Source organism: Ischnura elegans, chromosome 8, assembly GCF_921293095.1.
Source record: "Ischnura elegans chromosome 8, ioIscEleg1.1, whole genome shotgun sequence".
Classification (NCBI taxonomy): Eukaryota; Metazoa; Arthropoda; class Insecta; order Odonata; family Coenagrionidae; genus Ischnura; species Ischnura elegans.
The window spans coordinates 113,682,449-113,708,516 of record NC_060253.1 but is presented as its reverse complement, the minus strand read 5'-3'; the positions used below and the strand labels follow the sequence as shown (position 1 = coordinate 113,708,516).

At 39.6% G+C, this 26,068-nt stretch overlaps 1 protein-coding gene across 1 annotated transcript in view; it reads right to left on the bottom strand.

Annotated features, from left to right (window-relative positions):
- The window catches only part of LOC124164280 (potassium voltage-gated channel subfamily H member 4), a 561,414-nt gene that overhangs the window by 84,649 nt on the left and 450,697 nt on the right, over positions 1-26,068 (bottom strand). The window contains exons 9-10 of the mRNA XM_046541531.1: positions 24,157-24,336; positions 20,905-21,104 (exon numbers count right to left, since the gene is read on the bottom strand). Coding sequence (XP_046397487.1) covers positions 20,905-21,104; positions 24,157-24,336 — 380 coding nt within the window. The remainder of the gene's footprint in view (positions 1-20,904; positions 21,105-24,156; positions 24,337-26,068) is intronic.

Below are 26,068 nucleotides of genomic sequence, written 5' to 3'. Positions count from 1 at the left end.
TATCTCAACATCGATTAATTTCGAATTGACTAATTTTAACACGAAACTCGTTTTCCCAGAACCGGAGGGTCCGGCTAAAATGCAAGTGAAAGGATGTTTCCACTTCAACATCTCATTGGCTTAGAATGGAAAGCAGTAGAAACAATCTGTTTTTAAGTATTTTTTCACACCCCATCTACAAATTTCTCTTTACTTTTAATAATATCATTTCAGAAGCTCTCCATTGAGTTATTCCCCTCTAATTTGTGTATAATACTTTTCAAATTTGCTATTAATTCTGGGAAGACTGACTTCTTGCGACAGTGGACTCCAAATAATGATATAGAATTCATACCAGCTTTAGTTAAGGTATTGTTGAACTCGTTGAATTCAAAATAGTTCCGACCTCGGAAGAAATATAAGAGCCCATTTGTGTACCGAAAAGCTGAAGTAAGACCTGGAGGTAATTGTGGGAACACCCTGGACAATCCAGAAATGCTCATTGGTCTGAATTCACATTCATTTAACTCAATCACAAAATTATCACTAAAAAAGACATAAGTTCGTCCCGAGTAAGTGTTTACAACGGCTTGAATCACTGTATGTTGAGGGTATCCTATATCTATTATTCGTTTAGGATATCCATCCACTAATTCGATGCTGGGAAATCTTATCATATAGACAACACCGTCTACGAATATAACTATCTCACCAGAAGGTCTCTGATATATAGCATATATTTTACTAAAACTGTTCGGAAGAAACGTCAACCAGTCTTTGATGGAAATGGGACCTTGAAGACCTCGATTTGGGTCTTCCAAATCTAGTAACCAAACCCATTTCTCGTAAAAAATGTACATCATTCGGTTTGCTATTAGAAAAGTATTAAGATCCATTTCAACGTCGCATAGTGACGGTTTTTTTATAGCTGGCTGTACAGCTTCTGTCGGTGTGATTTCATCCGCATTTTCTACGCTCTCATCCTCCTCAATTTCTTCATTTTTTTTTCGAACTCCGTATAAACTTTGAATAGCTAACACATCATCCTCATCGAGATCTAATTTATATCCATTCATGTATTGTGCATACATGATAGCATTCTGATTAAGAGAATGAGATATGCCTAAAGCATGACCGATTTCATGTACCAAAACTTTGTACAAATTAATTTCATCGTAACCAGTTCTATTATTTAATTCATAATAGAAATTTTCATCCATATCGATGTGAATTTCAACGGTTCGACCATCACTTTTAGGATAATCTGCATGAGCAATAGCGCCTCCTCTCCCGTTAAAAGAGGCAGGACATAATCCTCCCTTTTTAAAATTTTTATGTGTAAGACGAGTATTCATAATTACTATGTCTGGATTGTCTAAATCATGCATGAAGATTAGATTTGTATTTCGACTCCAAGCATCGAAAGCTGCCCTTGTCAGTTCATGAAGTTTGGCATTTGCGAAAGCGTAACGCCATTTTAATACAGATTTATTCCACTTATAGTAAAAGAGTGAGTAACTTATATCATCTGGTACACCACAGCGCGGTTTGTTTATCAAGTTCATTGTTTCCTCATTAAGCTCCCCATCTATGCTGAGGTTGTTATACTCTTGAAAATTTTTTATAGCATCCTTAACTGATTCGAGCCTTACTTGACTTATTTCTGTTGTATTCAAGTTAAGATAACCATATTCGCTAAGGTAACTCACTACGCATGCTGTATTATTAAGTGTGTGATTTTTCCCTAGTGAGAAGAAAAATAAATTTAAGAAAATGAGCAATTTCATCATTCTGCACATTTCAGAGTCTTTTTAAGAAATGAGCTTTATAACGAGTGACCATTTCAATTTGTAATGCGTTTTTTAAATTATGAAAAAAGGTGAGCGAAAAAATAAAAAAAGACGCCTGCGAATCTTCTATAGATATTTCAACCGACAAGTTAAGCAATCCATTCGCAAAGGTGGTGGACCATCTAATTGCGTTCTTCCCTTGTTATAATGTTCGGTACATTTTTCATATCTCCAATCCCTTATACCCCGTCTTTCCATTAATCGCGTCATTTGACTTGGAGCTATTTTTAACACCAGCGATGGAGGAAGATGGGCAATCTCAACGTCAGTTAGTTTTGAAATGCAAGGATACTTCAAGAATTTCTTAATTGTGGAATCCACTTTGCTAAAAATCTCTTCGAATGAAGGGTTTGCTGCCTTACTCGTATTTTTGCTGCTCATAGGGGTAGATGAAAGTGAATGTTTCAAAGGACATTTTGTCTCATTTTCAGCGACTTCTGAGCTTGCACGCTTTGTTTTATACTGTACGAATTTATAAATATCTTCTTCTTTATCCGGTTTTTTAAAAATAGGGGGATTATTCAGCTTACACTCGCATTTCCCACATTCGATATTTCTTTTGAATCTAAATCTCGCCATTTCCTCTGAAATTTTCTTTTCATCCAATAATGGTGGGATATCCGCATGATTTTTCCCACAAAAAAATTCCATCAAGAATTTTTCGAAGACCTTCGCTTTAGCTCTCTCATCAGCCAACTCACCATCCATTGGTAGGTTTCCAACACCATCCAAGCGGTTGCTGTTCATGATTGTAAATGAGTATCCCGCTGAGGAGAGTTCAGTATTTATAGCAACTTCACAAGGTCATATTTTTTTGCGTGTTGCGAAGAAAACAAGCATCGAGTATTTCAGCAGCGATAAAGACAAAAAACTCTTGCTGCCTATCAAGAATCTGGAAAGGCCTCTCCATATGATCTTTTGCGGTCTACTTTATAATGACCCCAAGGGAGGGTGTTTATTCCATCCTCACAGACGAATCTCTTATCATCGTTTGCACACAAAGCAGTTTTATTTATTTCAACGGTGTGTATTTGATGTTTCTGCGACCTTATTAGTGTCATTTTCCTATATAATTGAATTTTTTCTTTCAAACATGTGACATAGTCATCAAATGTTAAGGATTTATCGATTACATTCTTCTTAATACCTTTGGCACGCTTTCCTTCCACATCACCTTGAACACGGTAGGAATATATTTTACTTCTCAGTCCTACAAAATGAGTCATTATCTTTCCTCCACATTCATCCTTCATCTTACCAATGACTTTAGCGTTGTTCGCTGAATAGCATGGATGATCTCTAGGATAATTAGAAGTATCATAGGAAGATAAGTCTTTGACCAAATCGGTATAAAAATCATCAGACATTACTTCAACAATATAACTATCTGTATCCATGTACATGAGATGTACGTTATTCCCATACTTCGGTTTAAGATTTTCGTAAAAAAATTGGTACATAAGTGTTTTTGAAAGATCCAGAACAGCCTGTCCTATATACAACGGTTTATACATTTTAACAAAATTTTTCCTTTTATGAATCGCGACTAAATTCTCTGAATAAATTGTGCGATCAATGAAGAGTGAACTAGATATCACTTTATCAAGTCTTTTGGGATTGCAAACAAGTTCAAGGTCAATCCTTTTTCTAACATTTTCCATTGTTTTTCCAAAAACGGCATTGTTCATTAATTTGTAAAAATCTCTATCAAAGTCATTGTTGGCCAATTTGCGTTTTTGTGAATTAATATCAATATAGGTCTTCATCCAAGGCGATTGTTCAAATTCGATGACCCGATGTATCTTTTTAAGCTTCAGACCAAAAGAAAGCGCTTGCTTCAGTGCTCTATAGTGAATCACATATCGCTCTTTATGATCAAGCGTAGTCATTAACTTTTGATGTTTCCCAGTTGGTGGAATTTTCTTCTCAGGACAGAAGGGCAAATCAGAGTGCAAGTCATGCAGTTCGCTAGGATATTCCAAATCCACCTCTAGAATATATCCCTTGTTGGAATTGTCTGGAACATTCATGACATCTACATGGTCTATCCATTGAAAGTTGGACTTTGGGAGAGGTTCTGACAACGCCCAACCATATAAATTGTTAGCATCTACGTATGCAATATATCTGGAATCTAAACTAGGGTTGAATTCCTTCATATGTTTATTATTAGCTTCGGAGTACCTTTTAACACACTGGCTTATACCACCACGAATTCCCTTCTCCATCATAAGTATCATATCATAATCTGTTAAAAGATGAAGTACCACCCCTGTGTGCTTCAACATCGCATCAAAAGACAGTCCTGGTGCGGTATAATACCAACCAGGATCTAACTCATATGTAGATAAACATACGTCTCTAAAATTTTCAAATACATCTGCTAATAACAAGACGTCTGTTAGCAAATATAGGTCAGAATATCCCCCCAGAGATTTACACTGGAATTCGTTCCAAACCGCCTGAGCAAATTCATAGTCATCTGAACTAATAGTTTCCTGGGTAAGGGTGCTGTAAAACTCATCAATATTAGGTAATCTATCCTCACCAAGCTTTTCCCACGAATCCACATACTCATATGGGAAGATACCTTTACGCATCACGAGATCACTTTTATCACCAAAATTCTTGGATAATCTCGTAAATTTATCTTTTGGGATCGAGCTAACCAATTTAGATAGGGATGTCCCTAAAAACCTAAAGCTATCAATGAAACGATATGAAAAAGTCTTATCTACATTTTTTCCAAACGAAATGTACTTCTCTTCATTATTAGGGATGCATGATATTTTCATCTCATCAAAGCCGAGATGTGGGACAATCAAATGAGCATCATAATTTGAAAGATTATGAATGAAAACAGGTAGGTAGTCAGGCACTTGGAAATTCACGTTACAACTCTTATGAGCCGCCCCACGAAATTTACCCGTTAAATGATCATGATCTTTCACTCTATCCGAACCGAGCTCATTTTGACATATATGACATATTTGTGCTGAAATGAAAGCAACATTCTCACTCTCGGTCAAAGTATCAATAGGTATTATATTTTTATACTTATTTCGTGCAAAGAGAGCCATTTGCTTCAGCTTTTCAAGAAAAATATCTACCGCACCTTTACCTCGGTAAAGAAATGGTTCGAATACTTCTCCAGTATCTGATACCATAAGCATGCAGAAGGACATGACTTCATGCTGGTGCTGCTTATTAGTATATGAATGCTCATCATTGGGAGAGCAACTCAAATGTTTACTAAGGATGCATTCAAAATCAGCGTATACAACATAGGGAATTCTGACGGAATGTGAGAAGTTTTTGAATTTCAAGATGTTGTCATCAGCAGTTGGAACTATTATTTTTGTTGGAGAATTTCTACAGCAATCAATATTATGTTCTGTGAGAGTATCACTCGAATAGCAAGGTTTAAAACAGCGTTTGCATACGTGTAACGCATTTTTATGTTTTGACATTTGTGATCGAATCAATCTACCAAAATTTTTGATCCAGCAGAAATGCGTCTTGTCCTTCTTAACAAGGTAGAGAAGATCGCGGTGGTCATCTAACTCCTGATCAACAACTTTAATTGGATATACATTATTTTTTTCATCAAGACCGAAAACATTTATTGAAATTGAATTTTCATGCTCAAACTTTGAAATTTTTGATAATTCTACTGGATGATTAATGCAATCCCAATTGTATCCTTGATAAAACTCTATATTATTATATTTTGAAAGGCGTTCGGGATGACACTTTATTTTCTTCCCCCATATGGCGTACTTGAAGCAGAAGGCATCCTCATTCTTTACGTTGATAACTGAGTGGGTGAGTTTAATTTTAGCAGGAAGGTCAATGAAAGATGACCCTCTTAGCGGGATGTATCTATTTATCCGTAATTCGAGGCCGATTATTTCACTTAGTGACCAACCTGATCCCTTAGATGAGCTTTCTGATTTTTCTTTCAACAATTTCGCAAATAGTATTTCTAAAATTTCATTCACATCATCTGCTTCAAAAACTTTAACATTTTTTGTTTTAAACCATCTATCCTGTGTTTCAACTCTTTCTTCATTCTTATCATTATGAAATTTAGCTTTCACCAGTATGTTTATTTTTAATGCTGTATCTTTGAGATAAATTCTAATTTTCTCTAAAAGTAAATCCTTTTTGCTGTTTAAAAAAATTACCAGGTCTGTATGCTCCCCACCTGCACTCACCCAAAAGGTTTTAAGCCGTCCTTTAACCGCTGATTCAATCTCTACAATTGAAGAAGAAGCGTCAGCTCCTCTTCCAACTTGTCTGATTGCATGGCGGTGATGAACTTCCGACATCTCATGGCCGGCTCTGTACCTTGGGTGGTAATAGACGTAGCATACCGGGCATAGCACCATCTCTTCCATTATCGTCTGGTTGGTTTATCCAGTGGAAATGAAATTCTATATATGAGAATTAGGCTTTATACATAAGTAACCTAACGTGTATTTGAGGGTTATTTTAAATGAAACAAGATTATTCAGTATGGTCATTTATAAGCGAAGACATGTATTATTTTAATTTTTTACAATAAAACAACTGAATTATCCTTTCTGGATATTTTTAGCCCAACGCCCCATGCGTCGGCATTAAAGGCCTCGATTTCGTCAAGAGTGAGGATGAAATGCTTGGGGAGGAATATTTTCCTCTTTGCATTTTCAAAATTTATCTCCGCTATTATGCTGCTCCCATATTTTGTAATAGTGGGAGAAAGTTTCTCCACCTCATATGCCAGACCCTCCTTAAGCTCCTCCTTTTTCAAGAATTTTGCCTCCTCCTGCTGCGTAAGCAACTTGATCTTCAAAGCGTCCATCTGAAGTAGATAGAATAAATGAGCATTTTAGCAGTTTTTCTAGCTAAATCCTCATAGGACTTGAATTTTTATACATTTAAAAACTAATGATATGATTTTACTCACGCTATCGTTGAGGATTGTGAGGGCAACTGCTGGTGTTGGAAATTATCGGGAACTTCTTCCTTCTCCTGGCTTCTTTCTGCTGATGCTGGTTCTGCTGCTACTTTCTGTGGTACCGTAAGGCGTTCTTGCTGTGAGTATGGTTGTGAGAGCTCTGCTATGCCTTTATATACTGAATTTCCCCCATCCCATCGGGGTGGGTGGAGTGAATTGTTTTTCGACCTCTAGGTAATTTACGTCAATCGCACAGCCGGTCATCAATTTTTATGAGGGCCGATTGCTAATCTTAATTGAAGGTCTCTGACTTCTCCTTCGTGCGTCAATGCCCCAACCGATCGTTCGAGGGTCACTCATTAATCTTTATCACCCGTCTGTCTCCGCTTGCTTGCGTCAATCGCACAGCCGGTCATCAATTTTTATGAGGGTCGATTGCTAATCTTAATTGAAGGTCTCTGACTTCTCCGTCGTGCGTCAATGCCCCAACCGATCGTACGAGGGTCACTCATTAATCTTTATCACCCGTCTGTCTCCGCTTGTTTGCGTCAATCGCACAGCCGGTCATCAATTTTTATGAGGGTCGATTGCTAACCTTAATTGAAGGTCTCTGACTTCTCCTTCGTGCGTCAATGCCCCAACCGATCGTACGAGGGTCGCTCATTAATCTTTATCACCCGTCTGTCTCCGCTTGCTTGCGTCAATCGCACAGCCGGTCATCAATTTTTATGAGGGTTGATTGCTAATCTTAATTGAAGGTCTCTGACTTCTCCTTCGTGCGTCAATGCCCCAACCGATCGTACGAGGGTCGCTCATTAATCTTTATCACCCGTCTGTCTCCGCTTGCTTGCGTCAATCGCACAGCCGGTCATCAATTTTTATGAGGGTTGATTGCTAATCTTAATCGAAGGTCTCTGACTTCTCCTTCGTGCGTCAATGCCCCAGCCGATTGGGGTCGCCAGCATGAAATCTTGAAGCTGTGGGGGGACCGACCTCAAGGTTTACGCCTCCTCAGACCATCGGCCCTGTGAGCTCATTGGGTTGAGAGTTCCTCCAATAGCTTCATCCTTAGATATCGAATAATGTCACGTGGGACAGTCTTATATATACGCTGTTTAAGAAAACACATCATACATCCACCATGGCATCATTCCATTGCGTTCAGGCAACCATTTACCACGCATTGGATACGCGGTCGACATCGAGGGCCACAGTGTCCATTTGCAGATGGTGTCGGATTCGTCTTCAATATATTGAACTTTCGCATGTGGAAACTAGGCACTCAATTTATTCGTCCCGCCTACGTATTCCACGCTTTGTTTGCGATCTGTGTGATGGACCTCTAATTACTGTTGATCAGCCAGCGCATAGGTGCTCCACGTGTAGGCCTATGGCTGAGGTGTGGAATGGATCGCGGAACGAAGTTAACTTCTGTTTAGCTCCATACTACTGGGGGTATGCAGAGGATGATTCACCGAGTGATATGTCATTTGACGACCTCGTTTCGGCGCTGTTTAATGAGGCGGAGGCGCTTGATTTAGCGCGGAGATTGCCATCACATTCTCCACCGCCTCCGCTTATCCCCATTCCACAGATTGGACGGGTGGAGGCACTTGATTTAACGCGGAGATCGTCATCACATTCTCCACCGCCTCCACTTATCCCCATTTCGCGGATGGGGCGGTCTTACGACGAGGAGACATCATCTCTACCGTCCACAGCATCAGCAGCATCGGGGCGTTCAACACCACCACCGCCCATATCTCGCCTGAGCAGGCCATCCACAACTCAACCATCACCACCACGCCCTACAACTCAGCCGGCGACATCACCATCCCTGCTTGCGGTGCAACCCCCCACATCACCAGCACCGCAGCCGACCTCGCAACCGTTGACGTCTCCATCCCTGCCTGGAGCACATTCCCCCACATCTCCGATGCCGGATACTCAACCTCTTGCTGTAACACCACAGCTTGAAGTTGAGTCGCCCGCATCGCCACCACCCGATACCGAAGGTCTTTGCTCACCATCACCTCCATCATCCCCAGAGCCTACAAATCCACCGCCAAGATCTCCTTCCATTGTTATTCAGTCACCGAGATCATCGGAGGACGATGTGCAGTGGATCCCATCGTCACATTCGCGTGCGTCCTCGGAGGCTCAAGTTCTTGATATGCCTGTTTTACAAAGTGATGGAGCTCACTCAGCTTCTACGTCTGTTATAAAGTCACCTATGAAAAGACTCTCCATTGATGATGAGGTTCCGAAGAAAAAGGTGTGTAGAGATCCTCGGGGGATAAGAGGGAAAAAAAATTTACATGCACTTTTGTGAGGATTCATGTTGTTTTGGGAGTAGTTTTTTCAGTTAATATTTTTTTGTTTTTTCATATTTTTTAATATCATGATACAATTATTTTTATTGTCTTTAATTTTTATATTATTTCTTGAATTCCTAAATATGTGATTTGTTCCTAAAACTGATTTTTTTGAGAGATTTGTGAATATTTTTCATTTTATTTGATTTTGTTTCAATTTAGTTTCGATGTTCATTGTTTTTTCTGTTCCTCTTTTTTTCATAATTTGTCTTGAAAAATATATAACATATTCAATCTTTTTTGTTGAAATTTTATTCCTTCAAATTCCTACTCATATTCCTCTCTTTCCGCTGATTATTTCAGAAATTGATCACATTTGTGAATACGACGACCGCATTGTGCAGGCCAGCTATGGTGAAGTTTTGCCCACTAAATTTGCAGTTGCTTTCGGTCAACGCTGTTGTGCGATGCATTCATAAAGTTCGCGAAGAAGATTCGTTACCAAGGATAGAGAACCTTTGCCAAATCCTTCCCATCCCCTTCAGATTTTTTGACAAAATATTTTCCCAAATACTCATGTCTCTGTATTCTCAAGATGGTCCTCCGCAAATATTGGTACAATACTGTTGCCTTCCAATGAGTTTCTCATATTATCAACACTTGTGGGAAAGTTATTTCATTTATACATTTTCCATTAATAATTATTCACAGACCGGTCTAGACTTATATCCCCATTATGAATGCCTCATGTGTTATAAATTGTCGAGGAATCGAAGAAACGCACATAAATATACAATTTTCCAAAAAGTACCACCATGGACAACACCGCATGAAATTTTGTGGGAAAAAAAAATACATAAGGATGTGAGAGATGCCACAACGCAGACTGAAGAATTATTGTATTGATATTATGAAAATAAATAATTATTGTTATCCATTCTTTTAATTTATCACTTGACCTCTACACCCTCAGACCATCATCACCAAGATTGTGACTGTCTCAGTATTCCCATTGGAAAGAGAGGAAAATAAGTGGGAATATGGAGAAATAAGTTTGAAAAACAATTTAATTCATTTCTCTTTCCTCACTTATTTCAGAAATTCAACGCATTTGTGAGCAAGATACTCACAGAATGCAGGCCGGCTAAAGTGAAGTTTACCCCACTGAGTTTGAAAATGATTTCGATTAAGTCTCTTGTGCATTCCATTTATGAAATTCACCCAGTAGAAGATTCATCACTGAAAAACCTTTGTCGATCCCTCCCTATCCCATCCCGTTTTATTGATGAGCAGATTCCCCATAATTTCATTAAACTGTTTACTCAAGAAGGTTCACCGCAGATATCTGTTCAATTCTGTTGTCTGCCACTTCAAGTCTCCTTTTACGTGTACCTGTGGGAAAAGTATTTAATATATACTTTTTCCATGAACAATTATTCCCAGACCGGAGAATACAGATACCCTCATAACGAATGCCTCTACAGTTTCTCATCCTCTAAGAAGTCGCGAGTGGTGCATACAAAATTAAGTGTTCCAAATGTGCGAGCATGGCCAACGCAGCAAGAAGTTTTTTTAGGGGGAAATAAAATTTTTAAGGATGTGAGAGATTTTGCAACGCAGACTGATGAATTGTATTAATATTATGAAAATAAATAATTATTGTTATCCATTCTTTTAATTTATCACTTGACCTCTACACCCTCAGACCATCATCACTAAGATTGTGGCTGTCCCAGTATCCTCAGTTCATCCACGAGACGTTTAGATTTTCGATATTCATTTGTTTTGCCAGATGGCAGCACCTTCGAGGAAAAATTCAAGATGGCGGAGAATCCAAGATGGCGACTGTCCCAGTATCCTCATTTTTACACTACTAACGTCGTCAGCCCTATATGCACTCACCCGGTGGAGAGCCCGAGAAGATTTAACCACGACAAAAGGGTAACTATTATGCGCAAAACATCAATTCTATAGAAATAGTAAATGCATGGCCTCTACGAATGAAATAATTAAACAAAAAACGCCTTTGCTTGAAAATATGACCTGGATTCCTTTTGAAAAGACAGGACACAGAGCGACAACCAGATGGCTGAGAAAATCGTTTCAGGCTTGGTGTTGTGCAAGATATCCACGATAAAAATTACAAATGGTAATTTCCAATTCAATCCACTTCAATTCACAACTCTACTACCGACCACGGTTTCAACATACCGTGTAATTTTCAAGGTTTGTCATGTCTTGACCAGTTATGACTTATGCAGTGGACCGGTTGGATTACAGTCAGTGCTATTCATTGGTACCCACCACGGCGAACCATGAGACCCCGAAAATAATGCCCAGACCCAAGTATGAACTTTCTTCTTTCCGAACAATTACACGGGTAAAGGGTATTCAGAAAATCCTTGCCACTTCTTAAGTGATAGTAACTAGGGATGGACGGATCCAGGATTTTTTTCGGATTCTGATCGGGTCCTTCATTTTCGGAGCCGGATCTTTCGGATCGGATATTTTCGGATCCAAATGAATTTTCAAATTCTTGACGCTGAGATTCCCCCGATGATTGCTCAATCTCTAGGGAAGAGTCACACTATGTGCCAGTCGTGTTTTGCCTTTTTTATTTTCCACGGCTGAAATTCTGCTACGTAACCTCTGCGAGAGATTTCAAATAAAAAAGTTCATGAGTAGGACAAGAGTCGCATGCGACAGCGCATTCGAAGAGAGAATCGGAACTCTTTCCACCCTTATGGGGTGGTTGCATTCACTGAAGCTATTATTTAATATTTCGGATCCAGATCCGATATCTTCCGCGACTTTGGATCCGATGTATCCGATGAAGGGCAATATCCGCGGATATTTGGATCCGAGATATCCGTTCCGACCATCCCTAATAGTGATAGATTGTCGGGAGTATAGTAGTCGACAGTCTGAAAGCGCACCCTTGTCCCGACGCCCTTGTATTCATAATTCGCAGATAGAGATGCACCTCCACTTCAGCGGCCAATGCCGTAACTACTGCAACTCTTGTTTGAGTTCTGTCAACTGGAAACAGCAATAATTAACTTTTGTTTCAAACAAATATTAAGCGTAATTTTCGTGTTTTAATTACTTTTTACGGTGAAATGAGAATATATTGTTCCGAAAAGGAAATGTAATCAGTTGGGTAAAGCCAGCGTACGCTTTGCCTCACATCATCCTTTGCAATAACGACTAATCGAAGTTATTCTCTAGAGTTGAAACTTTAAAAGTGTATGCACAATCCCGTGAAGGAGTTTGCTGATGCAAAAGTTAAGCTCGAAAAATGGAGGCAACCTCCAACCCAGACAGAACCACCAAAAAAATAACGGACATTCAAGTGTAAAGCGTATTGCGTATAATGAGTGTAGATCTTTGCTCTTTTTGTATACTTCCGAATTCGATATTATTTACCAATTGATATCAAATATTCGCATTTATATTGATATGCAGTAAAATTGTAATATTAATTGGATTTAATCTTCGATTCATATATTGGGATTCTTATGCTATAAAAACGAATATAAGGAATGGAAAACTTAGAATGTTCTACGTATAAACACACTAGCAAACCACTCACTTGCTCAATAGAAGACATGCCCATGAAACGGAATAAAATATTAGGCTTTATAACTGTAGGCCGTCCTTGTTGATTAAACCGATCGATATTATTGACGTTTTTAATGACCACGGAGTAGTGTTTGTAACCTTGAAATTGAATTAGAGTTGGCATTAAAACAAAAACGCAAATTTTACTCATTTGATAAAAGCAATTTCATTAAATTTGGCGAGATGCTTAATGATTTTCACACGGAATCCATAGCCAAAGCAGATGATAATTGCACTGATGTATCATAGATATACTTGTTAGAATTATACGCCATGGAATCAACGAATCTACTCCGCAATAACTGAAATGTCATTATATAGAACCTCGCTGGTACAACAACGATGTCAGAAGGGGCTTCAAGAAACAGTAAAGTGGCCAACTTGTTCAAACACCCTATTACGTTATGTGAAAAATCGATGGGACTTGAAGCAAAAGAAAGTTACGCTGCGGAACGATCAAAAACCAAGAAATCAGTGCAAACTGCATTGCGAATTTTCAAGAAAAAAGTACTCGGTGAATAACTCGAATAAAGACTGAAATCTTTATGACCATACGCGAGAGAGCTTCAAGGAAAATACTCATCCATGAATCCGTTATTCGATAAAGATAATGAACTTGTCATGGAAAATAGTTTATTGCCACGTTAAATTCCCACTTCGAAAGTACACACCAACTATACTGCACGTAATTTTGACATTCAATTCAATAAGGAACCGATGGAAGAAATCTTTATTCAATGCGAAGGGATGCCTAAACTGCTGCAATCGGTAAAAATAATAAATCTTCGTGTCCGAAGGGAAAACCGGTGTGTGTCCTCAAGGAGTTAGTTCCACATATCGCACCGTTCTTGGAGATGATACTCAAGAAGTCATTGTCTGAGGGGAAGAAATCAACAGGCTGGAAAATTTCAAGCATTACACCGATATTCCAAAAGGGAAACAGACAAGACCAAAAGAACTATCGACCAATTTCATTAACATCGAATACGGCTAGATAGTCGAACATATCGTGACTCCTCATCTTCCTCTATGGCTGTCAGTATGGCTATCGCATCATGGGAATGCGCTCTTTCTTCACGACTCACAGTGGGCTAGAATCGAAAAAAGCTGGCCAAAACCTCAAAAACGATTTTTTGAGCTAGGAAGTTGAAACTTCGCATACATATTCTCAAACAAATTATGCATAACTTACCAGATTATTTCATTCCTGTGTTTTCACGTTAACAATATATATGAGGTCAAAGTTGAACAAATTTAGCGAAAAACGACCACCCTCGATTTTTTCTGAAAATTGCCAAATTTATCCTCGTGCAGTGGTTTCATGAATAGTTTAATTGACAAAACTGTTATACCATCTTAATAAAATCTTTGTTTACTTCCGTTTGGAGGGTTTACAAAGATTAAGCTACATCAGTTACCATAGATATATAACAAAATGGCGGAGCCTGTTTTCATCCCATTTTTTTTACATAAACGTAGAGAAAAAGTAGATATTATCACGGATTTCCGCCAAGTGACTGATACCACGTAGTTCTATGAAGCTTCTACATTGTGAATCTAAAGTGAAACCTTGCACCAAGTCGCAACCCCCGAATTTTAAATCGTTTTTTCGAGCGTGCGGTCGACACCGGTTCTGGCCGGCGCACAGTGGGCGGAAATCGGAAAAAGCCGGACAAAATTACAAAATGGCTTTTTTTGAGTTATAAACTTGAAACTTCGCAGGTATACTCAAAAATGATTGAAGTTTATTGATATGTACTTCATTTGACATAGATCCTACCCGTTACTGAGATACAGAGGCTCAAAAGTGAGCAAATTTCCATAAAAACGCCCGTCTTCAATTTTCTCTGAAAATCTTCCAAAGTAAGTGAATGGTGAAGTTATGGGTGGATTCTTGCCGAATAAAAAACCACATAATCTGTTAGCATGGTGTATTTTCTTTAATTTTCCGTAATCTTAAAGAAAACAGCCCATAAATTCTTACCGTGCAGTAACAAAATGGCGGATACTGTTTTTCGACGAAGTTTTACATTTAGGTAGAGTTTCAAATAGGTTTTCGGCAAGGTCGCGCAGAGTAACTTATATGAGAGCATCGTTTGAAGATTTCTTGAGGTCTTTATGCAGTTTTCTTTGAAATAAGTTTGCGTCGCCGGAAATTACATTGATTTTTCGATCGCGCGGCAGGGTTCTTCTCCACGCGTCGGGAGTTGGATTAGCCGCGCCGCGGTAAGGTTTTTGAAGCTGTACGGGTTTTAACACTCAACATTCACCGTTTTTATGTTTTGCTTCAAGACACCGATTCTCAAATGGTCTATGGTGAAGACAGTGGAGGTTTTTCATGCGATGTACTTGCACGTTTCATCGAAGTTCATTTCGTTATCTTTGGATACGATCGAAGACCATGCTTCTATTAAAAGCGTTCAAACCTCGACAAAGTGAGTTGTTTTCCTGGGACTCATACAAAAAGACCTACCAGAAAGATACCAGCTGAAACCCTATACCTTCTTCAATCACCGATCTCTGACCCTCAGGATTCTAATTTCGAAAACGGTCGTTTTATGACACCCTGGAGCGGAGCCCTTCACCGTTTTAACGGAGGTATTTCCATGGGAACGAAAAAATGAACGATTTTTGTGTCGCTTCAAAAATTGGCTCGCTGAATTCATAACATTTCCGTAATATGCTTTGCATTACTTTCTCAATACTTCTACGGGAGTTGGTATTTTTATAAAAATCTATTTCTTTCAAATTTTTTGAATAAATACTATTCCACATTTAGCTTTACGTTACAAAATTCATACTTTATTCATACGTGCCGACGGATCAATATTGACATAAATGGCGTGAATAAATTATTCTGCGACAACGTTGCGCTTGATAAAGGAAACTTACCCATGCGGGACTAGAATCCGACACTTCTTTGAAAAACGAGCATTTTACCCCGCCGCCACCCAAGTCGGCAAATTGAACAAATAACGAACTGCAAAAAGCGTCAATTAATCTAATGTTTTACTCTTGAGATGAATAGATGTTCAAGAAGATGGCTAATAATGCAGTGTTCAGTGACTTAAAATTACTAATTATGAACATAGATTACTGATGGCAACTAAATAATCAAAATTTTATGGACGAAAATTATGGATCGCGTGACAATCTCATGTTCTGCACCTACAGTAAGCACTAGAAAGTTGTTGAAGCAGATACGATGAAGACAGGGTAGTTTAGGTAGACAATTCCACGGGAACTTCTAGATATTTTAAAACGTGTGTCATACCCTCATTTCTACTTTGACTGTGGTGAAGGAAAGTTAAGTTCTCTTGAGTGCGCAGAATTTGTGAAAGTGATTTTAATTTGCTTGTGGAGCGTAGAAATTTCTAACTTCCACTTGCCTGTAAGTACGTTTTTGAACAAATCCCCGAACATCTTTTTCAAAATAGTTGTTTTAATATATAATATCTATTTTAGCTGAAAATTTTCTTAGCATTCCTTTCCTGACTAAAATAAATTAAAATTTAAATTATCAAATGCCCCTGTTTAAATTCCAATCGATACGACATATCCAATATGCATTCAGAAAATCATATGGGGCAGTGCAGCGTACACAAACCAACAGAATATTTATCGATATCAGGTGAACGATATTTTTACATCCCCTAAGTTATTCATGCCCGACGCTATTGCATCAAAGATTTAGAACCCCATGATTCAGCTGTCCTTCAGTGAGTTGCAAACTTAAAACTATCGTTTTTCTTAATTTCGAAATGACTATACTTCCCTGTAGGATAATAAATTATATGGATTTTAAGATTAAGAAAAAATTAGGAAAATAAGGTAAGCAATGTAAGCATTTCTTTTCCGTTGATCATGGTCAGTAGTAAACAGAACTTAATCGTGTAAAATCCAGAGTTGAAATCATTAAGGCCATCCACCTGCCTTTCGATATAGGTAATGTCTTTCTGATTTTGTAACTTCTTTTGTCTCTTTTTTTCACCTAAAGCGGATGGGATGACAAAATCGTGTCGACTACGGCAGTGGATTTTCCCAGATAGTGGCATCTGAAATTGTAGAGCCTACATGTGAGAAGTGCCTCCGATGCAATTAAAATTCTTTATCAAAAGTTTAGAGATAAATGTAATTAACCAAGAGAAAGTGGAAACTTCAGTCGTTACCTGTAGCGCCTTTGTTACCTGCTGCTTTTTAATCAAACTAAAAGATACAAGGGAACTCATGACTAGGAATTTATCTGAAGCATCCACTTGTTGCCACATTTGCTTATATTGTGAGTGGCCTGAACTTCGATCAAAACCGTACTTTGAGATTAATCTGTAGTTCACCACCCCATTTAAATCTTGAGAGGTGGAAGTGGTGGCTAAGATGGCTATTGTTCCCAATATGGTGTGGTTCAGTGGTGGTTGAAGGTTTACTTCGCACATGGTCTCAGTTATTTTAATTCCTTCGTTATTAGCTGCTTTTTTTTGCTATCGCTATTCTATCATAACTGGGATACAATTCGTGTCCATGGCTCAGAGCTGTCCTACGAAAAGACCGATGTTGACGCTTGGTCAAATCAGAGGCAAACATCAATGACAGTGCCTCTTCCACTGTCATCTCAGGGTGGACCTTTTAACTCGTCCTCCACTTTGAAAGAACTCTCTTAGCCCGAGTAGGGGTCGTAGCTGTTATTTCTGCAATTAGGTGAGCTGCTGCAGTGTCTCCCCTCTCTCTCAAACTCACAGATGCCGCGAGAGCAAGCTCAGCAGTAGTGGCAGTAGTTTTTAAAGTTTGAATTTTCTTCTGCGTGATCTAACACATTAGGTGCGACATTTTTTTGGCCGCCCTGGAATGCCTGGAAAATATAATATGAATTTTTTAGCATGAAGCTACAGGGGGAATTTTATTTAGTCAATCAATTTGAGAGGAATAGATTTTTACAAAAATACAATACTCAACCGGCTGTCGTTGAAGTACCGGGAAAGTGATGCATAGCAAATTCTGGAAATGTTATAGAGTCAGCGAGCCAACTTTTGTATCGACACAAAAATCATTCATTAGATCGAGAACTCTCTACCCATTTCTTAAGGTATGGCCATAGAATGCGTTTTGTCAGGAAGTCATTGAGAAATTTCAGAGCATCAGGGCCTTGTCTTAAATTCAGCCTCCGCGATAAATAATGGAGCAAATTTTTTTTACCAATGATTGATTTGACCGAGTGAATGATTTTTTTTTACCAATTCCAATATTATTTTGTAGATATCAAGTCATGTAATAATGTGAGGTGGCATTTTCTATGGAATGGCGGATGGAGCCTACGTAAAATTTAGAAATAATAAATTTGTCGAGCCTATGGTTATCCAATGCCCTAATGCGTACACGGGGAGGAACACATGGTAAACGTGTAAAGATATGAAAATCTGTATGTCAAAGTAGAGCTGAGGGTATGATGCACATCTAAAAAAGCTAGAAGTTCCCATGGAAATACCTCCGTTAAAACGGTGAAGGGCTCCGCTCCAGGGTGTCATAAAACGACCGTTTTCGAAATTAGAATCCTGAGGGTCAGAGATCGGTGATTGAAGAAGGTATAGGGTTTCAGCTGGTATCTTTCTGGTAGGTCTTTTTGTATGAGTCCCAGGAAAACAACTCACTTTGTCGAGGTTTGAACGCTTTTAATAGAAGCATGGTCTTCGATCGTATCCAAAGATAACGAAATGAACTTCGATGAAACGTGCAAGTACATCGCATGAAAAACCTCCACTGTCTTCACCATAGACCATTTGAGAATCGGTGTCTTGAAGCAAAACATAAAAACGGTGAATGTTGAGTGTTAAAACCCGTACAGCTTCAAAAACCTTACCGCGGCGCGGCTAATCCAACTCCCGACGCGCGGAGAAGAACCCTGCCGCGCGATCGAAAAATCAATGTAATTTCCGGCGACGCAAACTTATTTCAAAGAAAACTGCATAAAGACCTCAAGAAATCTTCAAACGATGCTCTCATATAAGTTACTCTGCGCGACCTTGCCGAAAACCTATTTGAAACTCTACCTAAATATAAAACTTCGTCGAAAAACAGTATCCGCCATTTTGTTACTGCACGGTAAGAATGTATGGGCTGTTTTCTTTAAGATTACGGAAAATTAAAGAAAATACACCATGCTAACAGATTATGTGGTTTTTTATTCGGCAAGAATCCACCCATAACTTCACCATTCACTTACTTTGGAAGATTTTCAGAGAAAATTGAAGACGGGCGTTTTTATGGAAATTTGCTCACTTTTTAGCCTCTGTATCTCAGTAACGGGTAGGATCTATGTCAAATGAAGTACATATCAATAAACTTCAATCATTTTTGAGTATACCTGCGAAGTTTCAAGTTTATAACTCAAAAAAAGCCATTTTGTAATTTTGTCCGGCTTTTTCCGATTTCCGCCCACTGTGCGGCGCGGCGGCGGCGGAGAGTGCGGCGACGCGGCAAGCGTGTGGATGCAATATGATCTCTCAAGACAAGCTGACAAATTATTTCGAGGTTTTAAGAAATATTTCGCAACGGTTCCTCACAACAGGCTTTTATACAAACTACAATTACTTGCGGGCACAACGAAACAGAAGTAAAGAAAATACGGGAATTTCTGTGTCGTCGTAATGAAAAAGTAGTACTTTACGGAATTCACATTGGTTTAATTAAAGTTACATCAGGTGTCCCATAAGGAAGCGCAATTGACTCTCTTTTGTTCGTTAAATGCATAAATACCCTATGCTCTCGGATTATCAGTGAAATACGTTTATTGTCAGACGAGACTGTCTACTGCGAAATTTATTATCACTCTGAATTTGTAATGCTATCATCGCATTTGAACAACATTCATGTATGAAGCAAAGAGTCAGGACTCGAACTTAATCTGGGCAAATGCACCGCGGTACATGTAATGTGTGAGCTATCGTGTGAGTGTGTATCTTTCCTTTCTTCCTTGTGTCCTCGTCCCTTTCTTCTGTTGGTGAGTGGTTAGCTGTCCCAGCAGCCCATATATTGGTTACCATCAGTGGCGGCGCGTGCGTATACGCATGTTAGCGAGTGCACACCCAAAGATGAATGAATTATAAAAGAAAACTATTCCTTTGCAACGAGAAGGATAAAAATCCTGTCTACATATGCAAGAAACATGACGCTCCGAACGCTACAGCTATAACCTTTTCGAATTCGTCGCTCTACAAGTGTGCGATCCCGTGGCATCGCGCCGGTCGCATATTCGGTTTATGCGATCGTTTGAGGGTGCTCTGGCGGGACGAAGTATGCGGGGGGGTATGCACTGTTCAAATGGGTGATGGGAGCAGACTCAAAACGATGCGAGTGCGCACGCGCATAGTTTTGGTGAGTGACTCGCAGGTAGTGTAGTGGTGTAGCCGCCACCTACACTACCTGCGCCCAGGATCCTAGTCCGTCTACAGAGTCATCTGTATGGTCGTTTTCTACACCACTTCCTCATATGGTGTAAGGAAAGGAGAATGAATTTCACCTACCGTAAGTTGCAAAGGTGTGTCTAGAATAATTATTTTCATGCATGCTAAAATTATTTCATGCAATTTTAAGGGTAGAATATACCAGTGATATGTTTTGCTTGCTATGTATTCTATTACGACGAAATATGATGCTCATGGATTAGTATTAACATAATATAATTAAATCATCCTATATCTACTCTAATGCACACCCTAGATAAATTACCACCAGCCGCCATTGGTTACCATTGTGGGCCAAAGCAGAGGGACCTTTTTGTGTATAAACCCCCGCCGAAATCATGGTAAATTAAGTGTCCTGGTAGCGCAATTGGTAGAGCACCCCGCCGGCAACCGCGAGAATCTGAGTCCGAGTCCCAGTCACGTCGGATTTTTACCCTCTGATTTTTGGCTTTATCCATTCTCCACAGCACCGTTGTCTTCGTCCTTTTTTCATTATATGTTCCTATCCATTTCTTTCCTTACCTCTGAATTTATTTGTATGTTATGAACCCTATTGAACAATTTCACGAGACCCTTTCAGCTTAAATTACGGAAAAAGTTATATATTCCTGACGGTCCACAATCACAGTTTGTCCTGAAAAAAGTCATTGTTCGGCCTGCGCCCGTGAGCAGTGGCAACTTGAGTGTGTAGGGCTGTGAGTGCTATTCCGGCTGGCATGCATGCAGTGGGTGTGTATACATACCTCGTGAGTGTCGATCCCATGGTACAGTGCCCAGGTGGCTTGGAAGTAGTCCAGCATCCGCTGCCTCAGTTCCTTGGGCACCGCGTGCAGAGCCAGGAAGTCCTTGAGGTCCCTCCACTTGCTCTGGTACAACGAGCGGCGTGAGTACATCCTCTGGATTATAGCAGTCACATTCCCAAACACCACAGCGTGCATCAACGCTGAAATACATTATTTATCGCCATTACCATCTAATGATTTTATCTATCAATGTAGGGTATTATATGAGTTCTGAATTCATTTGTGCGCCGTGTCAGAGCATGCAGGCTGTGCATTGTAAGTTATCGGAATGAAGACAAAATGAAATCGAGCTGTTCGCTGTCAAAGATGCAATCTAAAATGAAAAACTCAATGGACTGGTACACCTTTTTCCCCATTATTTTCGATTTCGATAAAGTTTGAAATAAATAAAGGGACCCTCGTTATATTCCGTTTGTCAATCTAACGTCAACTCTTCTCGACTGACGCGCGACGAAATATCGACTGGGTTACCTCGTTCGCTGTTAATTCACTTTATGCCCCTAGCGGAGCGGATAACCGCTTCTCAACTGTTCCTCGTCCTCGCACATCTGATCTTTGTAGATCAAAAAAGGAAGTTTTCTTTATTTCTTACTTCGTTTAATGAACCATAACATCTATTTCTGTTAGTTCAAGAAGGACAGTAAACGCAACAAAGGAATAAACGAAAATTAACATTGGAGGTACTTAGTGTTGAAAAGGCTAAAAGATGGCACCACTTATGACGTCAAACAACGGCATTGCCCGTTAAAATCTAAACTTGCATTTTTTCCATTGAAATCCTAACAATTTTTACCTATTCCCGCGACGTTTTTGATTAAAGAAAGTCGGGTGTAAAAGTGTCGCATAAGGAAGTATGAGGGATGGTGTGGTCCACTCGCCGGGGCGGAAGACGGTCGGACGCCGCCGCGGCTGGGGAAAAGGTATTCGTCACCCACGTCGACTACTATAGTGGTTGACTGCTGCGTATACAACAATCTGAAACTCCTAGGCCAAGGCATTGGAACGACTTATTGACTTTATGAACGATATTACTACATGAGTTTCGTGATAGTGCCTTCCGTCGGCTATCCTGCAATTTCTGCCCTGCCTTCTACATTTGAGAGTGCACCACGCCAGTCTCTATCCGAATGAACAACCACCGCCACTCCACCGAGTCCTCTCCATTCATTGAGCCTGTTCCCAAACACACGGCCTCCTTCAATAGTTCCTTCCACCAGTGCTTTTCCCTTTCATTAATCGAAATTCTTCCACAAAATGCCACCAGAATTGAGTTGAGAACGCGAGAATTGGCGCACATCTGGGTGGGAAAAGCATTCTAACCGCTCGGGCTGAACATCGCTCGCTAACGATACTTCCACTGCGCTAACGCTCAAAAATCGCCCACCGAATCAAATCCGCTCATCTAGTGGCCCTTGTAGTGCTGGATGAGCGGATTTGATTCGGTGGGCGATTGTTGAGCGTTTATGCATTGTAGGTGTAGACTAGCCGATCACTCCTATTTCCCCTCACCACCTCTCACCTCCACAGAAGACTTGAGCAGTCCTGCAGCACTCATTGAGACTCACTGGTGGGTCCCACCGAAACGACTGAGAAGCTTTCGAAATTTTATGAGTGTCCCTTTTTTGTGTTTCTGTGTGTGGTCGTCTTTTTCCCAATTATGTATGAGAAAATGCGCTAAAAACCTGAAAAATATACCGCATTTGCTCAGTGTCCCGCGTCGCTTAGCTGAACCTTGATGCGCCAGCGAAAAATCGCTCTCATTTCCTTGGTCGCCAACACTTTTCCAAGATTTCTTCTAGTATTCTTAAGAAATTTCCTCTTCGCACTCTGATGTTTATTTCCCGAGTCATATGTATTTCGTCAACGAAAGATAAAACCTACTTTATATCAAATTTCACGTGAAAAACCGGCACGCTTTTATGTGTTGAAAAACCAGGTAGATGTGAGCCATAATCTTTAAAAATCATGGATAATATAGCCAAAAGTGCTCGTTCAAAGGAATATTGTGTTTTTTATTCCACGAAAGACACACCACCGCAACACCACCCGCGGAGAAACACGGCATCGCTCGTGATTTTTAAATATTGGTCATATTTGAGATACTGTATCTCAGCAACGGATCAATTTGATGTAAAATGGCTTATAAATCCAAAATGGCTTACAAATCATATTATGAGTTTTTAAGCTAATTTTTAAGTCTCCCTCTTTTTCAAAAGAGCCATTTTGGACTTTTGTACGGCGATTTCCGCATTCGGACCACAGTGCGAGGGACCGATACCAATGACTTCTCTTCTCGCCTGCGATTGCCTGAAAATCCGCGAAATGATTATTTTGAACTGGGGAAAGAAACACTCCAATGGCCTTAACAGGGTACCTCGTTGCAGGTGCAAGCAAAACATTGTGTTGGTATGCTGGAACGGGAAGATTCGCAGCAGTGACCAACCCCAGCCTCTCAACCGGAAACCCTTCACAAACACTCGTTCAACTATGAAAGAACCTTCGCGAGGGTTTCGGGGGACCTCGCTAAGGCTGCTTCCGTTGAATCCAGTCACTCGCTTAACTCCGAAGGAACCTTCGCGAGGGTTTTGGGGGCCTCGCTAAGGTTGCTTCAGTTAAGGAAACACACACACACACACACACAAAACTTACTCCGTGGGTTATACTCTGGGAGAATTTGCTCGAGAACGAGCGATGGAACTGCTACCTGGACGGGAGAAGAAGAGACGGGGTTTCGGAATCTAAGATTCCCTTCTCAACGCAATTGAGATTTGAAGCATCACTTTAACAGGGTTGAGTTGATTATTTTGAATTGATTTGAATGTTTTGGAGTGGAATGTCTTATGCTGCGGTCAAAGGACTGCATTTAATACAATAAACCGTCTTCGAAAATATTTGTGGGACCGTCCGCGGACACGAGTCTGTTGACATTAAATTTGGGAAATATTATTTTTTCCTTACTAATTTGTCACTAAAAGTATTAAAAGGGTGCATAAAATAATAAGCCATTTTAGTTTTGTTAAGGATTATGGGAGTATGACCTTATAAGATCCGAACTGCCAAAGGAACTTTGAATCACATGCACTTGCTTAGGAAGATCCACAAAATGGTGGCGCATGCATTGTCCTTTGGAGGCCACAGAGAAAACTCGTATTGATCGGGAAGCAGGGATAATAATTGATTTGAGGCACTCACCTCCAATGAGCATGGTGCATATAGAGAATATTTTTTCGGAATTGGTGTTCGGAGATACGTTTCCAAAGCCCACGGATGTCAAAGAGGAGCACGTGAAGTATAGTGCCGTGATGTAGGATTCTGCGTGCGTCACGGATGAGATGTTCATCTTGAGCCTGTCTGCCATGTGGTGAATCCAACCTGTGAACACCAAAATGGAGACAAATGAAAATTTTTGAATACACCAGCAAATCATTTCAAAGGAAGAGCATCTCAATCCTTCACCTATAAGGTATTTATCAACTAATTCACAAAAAAGTTTAAGAAATGCTATTTTAATGAATTAGAGCTGCAATTAATGCATTCAGAGATTTTAAAGAAAGGTAATATTTTTTCAAAACACTTAGAAAAAATAATAAAAATGGTTTCTTATTATTTATTTACTCAATTGATGCCTTACGTAAATTATTAGCTTTGAAATAGGGCAAAATTCTTGGCCGCACGACAATTTTGCGGTGAAATGTAAAAGAAAGTGGAGTCGCTCACTCGAGATTGCAATTAAAAGATACGGAGGAAGATCGATGGTAATGTTAAGGAAGTGAAAACGAAAACATTTTCCCCCTTTTTCCAATAACTTAAATGAGAAAAAAAAAACAAAATTTGACGCCCATTTTTCAAGGGTCGGGGACGTCATTAAAGTTGTTGCTCATTTAGTTGTTAGAGAGACCCCATCCTTGGCGGAGATAGTAATAAGAGAGGTAATGACAACGTGAGGCTGATGCACGGAACGCTGGAGAAGCGGTGACCTTCTCGGCAAGAGTCAGTGACGTCATGAACTCATCAGGGCAAGGGCTAATAACTTTTCGCCGCGAATGACTCGAGAGGTAGGGGACGCATCTCTCACAAATTGTATCGCAGAATGCGTTGAACGAATAAGAAATTAGGCTGGGAGACTAGGAGTCTGCGCGCTAGGCTTCGATTGCTTGAGCAATTGAGAATGGATATATTTAAGAGCGACACGGAAAAACCCTATATATTTTCAGGTTCGACAAAAGCGAGAAATAGGGTGGTTTCCTATTATTTTTTTATTGCCTAAATCGAAAGATTATTACTCCTGGAGTAAGTATTTCACGATTTTAGATTTTTAAATAACGATGTCTATTTTTCGTGATTAAATGAAAAGTGAAAAATTTCAAGCGCGCGAAAACGCGACGGCTAAGTATGAATGCTGGGAAAACTCCGTGTGACGTCGTTCTGGTTCCCACTGCCGTAAGTGAGGTGACCTTGGTGCGAGGCTTTGAGCGCTGATATGACGCAGAATTCTAGCAGGTAGCAGAGTGCCCTGCTAACTGGTAGCGCTAGGCTTAAATAAGGATTATTATTCTCCTATCAAACGAAGGAAACTTTCTGAACTTAGGTATTTTTAACCCGAGCTCTGTGCCTCATGCATGCATTAGTAATCTCAGACGATGTAAAACTCATATCTACTCGTATAGAAACTAGGTCCCTGTGACGTCACGTAGAGTGGCATCGCATGGGCGCCAATCTGGCCTTTTTCAAATGTACATTTTAGTGCATTTTAAAATTTGTTTAGAGGAGCCTGTTTTAAAAATCCTTTATATTTCATTTTTATATACTGCTTTTTAGTGGTGAATCATATAATCAATTAAAGCAGAGCCGTTCAAGAAATTTCCGCCAAAATATGTATGCGCAAGAAATTAGAGAATTTTTTATCTTACTTTAGTTATCATTTGTGTGCATTTGAAAATGTTTTCAAATTCGCGGTCGAAATCAAATTTTTGCAAATTCCATTAGCAGCAGATTTGAAGAATTTCATCTGTGAAATTTGTAATTCACGCAGCCGATTTATAGTATCTCTATCTAACATTTATCAAATGAAGATTTTCTAATTAACTAGTTTTCAATGTGGAAA